Below are 5495 nucleotides of genomic sequence, written 5' to 3'. Positions count from 1 at the left end.
GCCTTCCTCCCACAAACCTTATCCCCTTCCTCCTTCTATTTCCCTCTCCTCATTCCACCCCATCCCTCCCCACCTTCCTGTCTCCTCCACCCCACTTCACCCGCCAGGCTCGGACCCTGCCCGCTTACCGTGAAGCCCGGAGCACAGAGACAGCGGCCGCTCTCCGGCTCGCAGCTCCCCCCATTCAGGCACAGGCACCGGGACAGGCATCCGGCTCCGTACGTGCCCTGGGGGCAGCTCTGGTTGCACAGGGGGCCTGACCAGCCCGGTTGGCAGCTACACTCCCCTGACATCGGGTGGCAGCTGTGGGGGGCAGAGAGAGAGAGAGACAGACCGTCAACATCGCCGGGTACACCGCCTCAACTGGGCCTGAGGATCTACAAATTTACCAGAGATAGGGACGGGGCTGGAGGGGGTGACAGAAATAGGAAGGGGTACAGGGGGCTGGAAGGGGTGACAGAGTTAGGGACGGGGCTGCAGGGGGTGAACAGATAGGGGGTGTAAGGACTGGAGGGAGTGACAGAAATAGGGAGGGGGTGATAGAGATAGGAAGGAGTTTATAAAATCACGAGGAGCATGGATACGGTAAACAGACAACGTCTTTTCCCTGGGGTAGGGGAATCCAGAATTCAAGGGGCATAGGTTTAAGGTGAGCGGGGAAAGATATAAAAGGGACCTGAGGGCAACATTTGCACTGAGAGGGTGGGACGTGTATGGAATGAGCTGCCAGAGGAAGTGGTGGAGGCTGGGACAATGACAACATTGAAAAGGCATTTGGATGGGGACATGGATAGGAAGGGTTTAGAGGGATAGGGGCCAAGTGCTGGCAAATGGGACAAGATTAATTTGGAATATCTGTTTGACACATACTGGTTGGTCCGAAGGGTCTGTTTACGTGTGTGTCCAGCTCTGTGTCTGTGACCTGGGTTTGCATAATGAGAAAGAAATTCTCTGAACAGAATCGAACGCAGTTTTACTAAAGTGGCTGAACCAACGTCCTGTTGAGCCGCACCACAGAATCCCAACTCCATGCACCGAGCCATAAAGGCAACACAGGTCGTCGGAGTTAGGCCATGGGTCCACCGCTGGCAGCGGAATAGGCCGGAGGGGGCCTGAATGGCCTGTGTCTGTTCCTGTGCTCCCCAGCACCCCCTCCAGCCCCCCTCACCTCTCCTCCTCTCCGTAGCTGGAGCCCAGTTGGTACCTACCTCTGAGTGTGCGTGAGGTGGCAGGCGCACTGCCGGTCGCACTGGTGGCCAAAGAGCCAATCCTGACAGAGCCGCGACTCGCAGCGCCCGCCCTGGTACCCAGACTCGCACAGGCAAGCACCATCGGGCATGCACTTGGCCTGGTTCAGGCAGTCGCAGGTGCGCGAGCAGTTCGGGCCGTACCTCCCGAAGGGGCAGTCTTCCTGGCACCTACAGACGGCGAGAGAGAGAGAGTGCACATCGGGTCATTGGACCCTCAGTACCAGCCTTCTCCCCCCCCCCCACCGGCTTTACTTGATATCGTCCTCTTCTCCCTAACCTCAACCAAGCCTTTTCCAGTCCATCACAGGACAAATTCTTCACTGGGAACTCTGGCTGGACTGTTCAGCTATGTGGAGCCTCGCTCCCCAACCCACAGGAGACGTCAGCTGTGTTCGCCTCACTCCCCTCCCGTCCCAGAGACGCAGGGGACTGTGCTCGCCCCCAACCCCACCAAGTACTCCAACCCCTGGCCGCCTCCAACCCAGGGGTATGAGGTTCAGGTAGCACTGAGAACTCCCCTTCACCACCTGCCCATTTGCCCCCAATGAGCCCCCCTTTTCCTTCAATTCACCCCATCCATTATCCCCCCTCTTTTGACCTTCTTATCCTTTCCCCATTCCCCCCCCCTTGCCCCTCTCCCCAACTGCCTCTTTACCCATCCTCATTGCCTCTTGCCTGCCCAGTTGCCCCTTTCCCTCTGCTCTTGCCCAATTGCCCTCCCTTCTTGCCCCCTCCCGGTCAGAGATAGAGAATCTCACCTCACTCCGGTGTAGCCGACAGCACAGCTGCATTTCCCGGTGATGGGATCGCACTGCCCCCCATTGTGGCAGTGACAGTGTTGGCTGCAGTTCACCCCGAACCGATCATGGGGACAGGGCAGAGTGCATACCGCTCCCTAAGGTTATCCGTGGTGTTGCCAGGTGGGGGGGGGGGGGGGTGTGTGGTTGTGGTGATAGGAGGAAGAGGAGAAAACAGAAAGGGCGTTAGATTGCAGTCACTGTGACTGAGCTGAGCTACCGGACATTACTTTGTGCATTAGGTGAGGGGGAGGGTTTGGTCATAGCAGGTGGGAGGGATGAGTGGTCACGAGGACATTTTTGTATCTTGGGTGAAGAGTCACTGGCGTCAACAGGGCACAACGCTCAGGGGTGAAGGGTCACTGATGTCAGGCAGGTACGACCTATGGGGTGAACAGCCACTGGTATGAGGAGGGCATGACCCTTGGGTTAAAGGTCATGAGGGCATGACCCTCAGGGTTGAAAGGTCACTTGTTGGGAGGGCATGACCCTCAGGTGAAAGGTTACTGGTGTCAGGAAGGCCCAGCCCTCAGAGATGAATGGTCACTGATGTCAGGAGGACAAAACCCTCAGGATTGAAAGGTCATGTGTCAGGAGGGCACAACTGTCAGGGAGGAAAGGTCACTGGTGTCAGGAGAGCAGGACCCTCAGGATTGAAAGGTCATGTGTTAGGAGGGCACAACCTTCGGGTGAAAAGTCAGTAGTGTCAGGACGGCACAACTCGCAGGGTTTAAAGGTCACTTATCAGGAGGGCATAACCCTCGGGTGAAAGGTCACTGGTGTCAGGAGGACACGACACTCAGGGTTAAAAGATCGCTGGTGTCAGGAGGGCACAACCCTCAGGTGTGGAAGGTCATTGCATTCAGGAGGGCATGACCCTTGGGCTGAAGGGTCACTGACATCAGGAGGGCATGACGCTCTGGGGTGAAAAATCATGCATCAGGAGGGCACAAAGCCCAAGCTCACTGACAATGGGAGGTACTCAATGAGTGAATTGACCAAACCACAAGTCCAGTAGAGGGAGAGATGGACAGTGCAGTAGAGAGAGGTGGGGATAGACAGAAAGATTGGGAGAGAAAGGGACAGAGGGTCGGGGTTAGAGAGAGGGAGTTAGCAAGAAGAAATGAGGTAGACATACAGAGAAGGATAGTGACAGCTGTGGAGAGGGGAGGGATGGAGGAACGAGAGCGCGCGGTACAGAGAGAAAGGGGAAGAGAGACAGAGAGGGGGACAGAGTAAGAGAAGGCATATAGAGTCGGAGTGGGACAGAAAGCAAAGGAGAGAGAGAAAAATGGAAGAAGACAGTGGGAGAGAGGAATATGGAAAGAGGGAGATAGAAAGAGATAGCAAGGAGGGCGGTGGACAAAGGGAGTGAGGTAGGTATACAGACAGAGAAAGAGAGATGACAGCTGTTGTGAGGTATAGAGAGGGAGAAAGTGAGTGCAAACAAGAAAGGAATAGAGAAAGAGAGATGATATCCCGATTGGGCTCCGTTTTCTGTTTCTGAGGTTTGCTGGACAGAGTTGGCAGAGACCGGGTCCAGAGCTTCCTGTGACAGGCTCAGAGTGGTGAAATAGGCCCCTTTACACTGAAACCCGAGATGGTTAGGTGAGGTTAAGTTGAGGCAAGCGGGTGAATGACCCCATTAACCATCCTGTCTGACGGAGCAACCTAGTAACTTACCGTCCAGCCTGCGGGACAGAGGCACGGGCCTCCCCCAGACTGACAGCTGCCGCCATTTTGACACGGACACGGAGGACCACACTTCCTCTCGCCTTCCGATTCTGGGCAGTGGTGCTCACAGCTGGCAGGGAGAGAGAGGAAAGGGAGTGAGGAAGGAAGCCTAGTCCTCAGGATACCCTGAAGGTCACCTCTATCGCCCTCAGTCATCCGATGCAAAACGTTTATTCAATGCCTCTGCTGTCTCCTTATATTTTAGTAGAAATACCCCAGACCCATTCAATCTCGAGACCGGTATTCACTGTTTAAACATCTATAGAAACTCTTACCGTAAGTCCTAATGTTTCTAGTTAGCTTTCTCGTACACTCAAATTTCTTCATAAGTAGATTAAAGCCTCCATGATTCTTGCCGTAACTTTTTCACAAGCCCCCTCCGGTGTTTCTTTCTGTAAACTCCATTGGGGCATCCAAGATACAACTCCCACAAGTGAGCTCCTGTTTTGTATCTCAACCCAAACTGATTCCAGCCCTGGCTAAAGTACAAGAACTAAGCTCAGCTCTCTCCATGCTTACGAGTATGATTCTGAATTAACAGAGCTGCCACTTCACCCTTTCCTAGCATTTACTGTTACATATTCACTTCCTTGGCCCAGCCAAATCTCAATAAAAGTTTTCAGATTACATGTAGATCTTTCTATCATTGTCGCTATTGATATGTTGTTCTTTTCAGCCCTCTCATCTCTCTCTCTCTAAGTTGCTCTTAAAAAGCTGGCTCACGACTTTGTCCCTAAAACTTCAAATGTAGCTTGTGGGAGTGAACGATTGGGTTAGAAGCCTATGGACTTTCAGAAAGGAAGGTGCTACCTCTGTCTGATAAAAGAAAGCACCGAAGTCGCAAAGAGAGCCCGTTTATGTTCCCTTTCGTCAATGGCTGGTTACGTCAGAGACTTTGCAGTTTGCAAATCAGTTGCCCCATGCCTCCTGCAAGGAGTTGGAAAGCAAAGAGACAGAGAGAGAAATCAAGCCCGCTCAGGGGGTGCAGAGAAGTAAAGGTAGGGGACGAATGGACAGTGTGTGAGACACAACACCGAAGGCAAAGCCCAATTGCTACTCACAGTCCGCCGGTCGTCCCATTGATGCAGTCGCAAGCTCCAGTGACCGAGTCGCACCGTGCCCTGTTCTGACACCGGCACTGCCTCAAGCAGCCCTGCCCATAGGTCCCCGGGCGGCAGGATCCTTCACACAGCAGGCCAGTGTAGCCAGGGGTGCAGGAACAATGGCCAGTTAGGGGGTCACACTGTCCGCCATTCCGACACTCACACCTCTGGCTACAGTTCGGTCCCCACAACAGGTCAGAGCACACTGCGTGGTGGAAGGCGGACGGATGAGGGAGAGGGAAGACGACAGAGACAGGGAAAGAAGCAGCGAAGGAGAAAGAAATGGAGGGAGAGAATGTGAGAGACAGAAAGAGAAAACAGAAGGAAGGGAAGAGAGTGCAGAGAGATAGGGGTGTCGAGAGAGAGAGAGCAAGATAGAGAAAGAGACAGAGGAAGGAGAGAGAGGGTGGGTAGGAGACAGTGGGGAGGGATATAAAAAGAAAGTGAGGCAGAGTGTGTTAGAAAAAGGAATAAACAAAAAATTAGACAAAGATTCCAGCAACACATTCTTTCACACTGGCACTCTAACTGTGGTGCTCCCTCAACGCTGACCCTCCCACAGCGCCCGCTCCCTCAGCGCTGACCCTCCCATAGCGCCCGCTCCCTCAGCA

The 5495-nt window shown here is 53.9% G+C and overlaps 1 protein-coding gene across 4 annotated transcripts in view; it reads right to left on the bottom strand.

Moving 5' to 3' along the window:
• The window catches only part of LOC122548314 (multiple epidermal growth factor-like domains protein 10), a 27099-nt gene that overhangs the window by 9311 nt on the left and 12293 nt on the right, over positions 1 to 5495 (bottom strand). For all 4 annotated transcript variants that reach the window (XM_043686841.1, XM_043686839.1, XM_043686842.1 and 1 more), the window contains 5 exons: positions 4843 to 5089; positions 3731 to 3851; positions 2009 to 2145; positions 1209 to 1418; positions 129 to 303 (listed from right to left, as the gene is read on the bottom strand). In XM_043686841.1, the coding sequence (XP_043542776.1) occupies positions 129 to 303; positions 1209 to 1418; positions 2009 to 2145; positions 3731 to 3851; positions 4843 to 5089 (890 nt within the window). The remainder of the gene's footprint in view (positions 1 to 128; positions 304 to 1208; positions 1419 to 2008; positions 2146 to 3730; positions 3852 to 4842; positions 5090 to 5495) is intronic.

Source organism: Chiloscyllium plagiosum, unplaced genomic scaffold (genome assembly GCF_004010195.1).
Source record: "Chiloscyllium plagiosum isolate BGI_BamShark_2017 unplaced genomic scaffold, ASM401019v2 scaf_60, whole genome shotgun sequence".
Classification (NCBI taxonomy): Eukaryota; Metazoa; Chordata; class Chondrichthyes; order Orectolobiformes; family Hemiscylliidae; genus Chiloscyllium; species Chiloscyllium plagiosum.
This window is presented reverse-complemented; position numbering and strand designations above follow the sequence as displayed.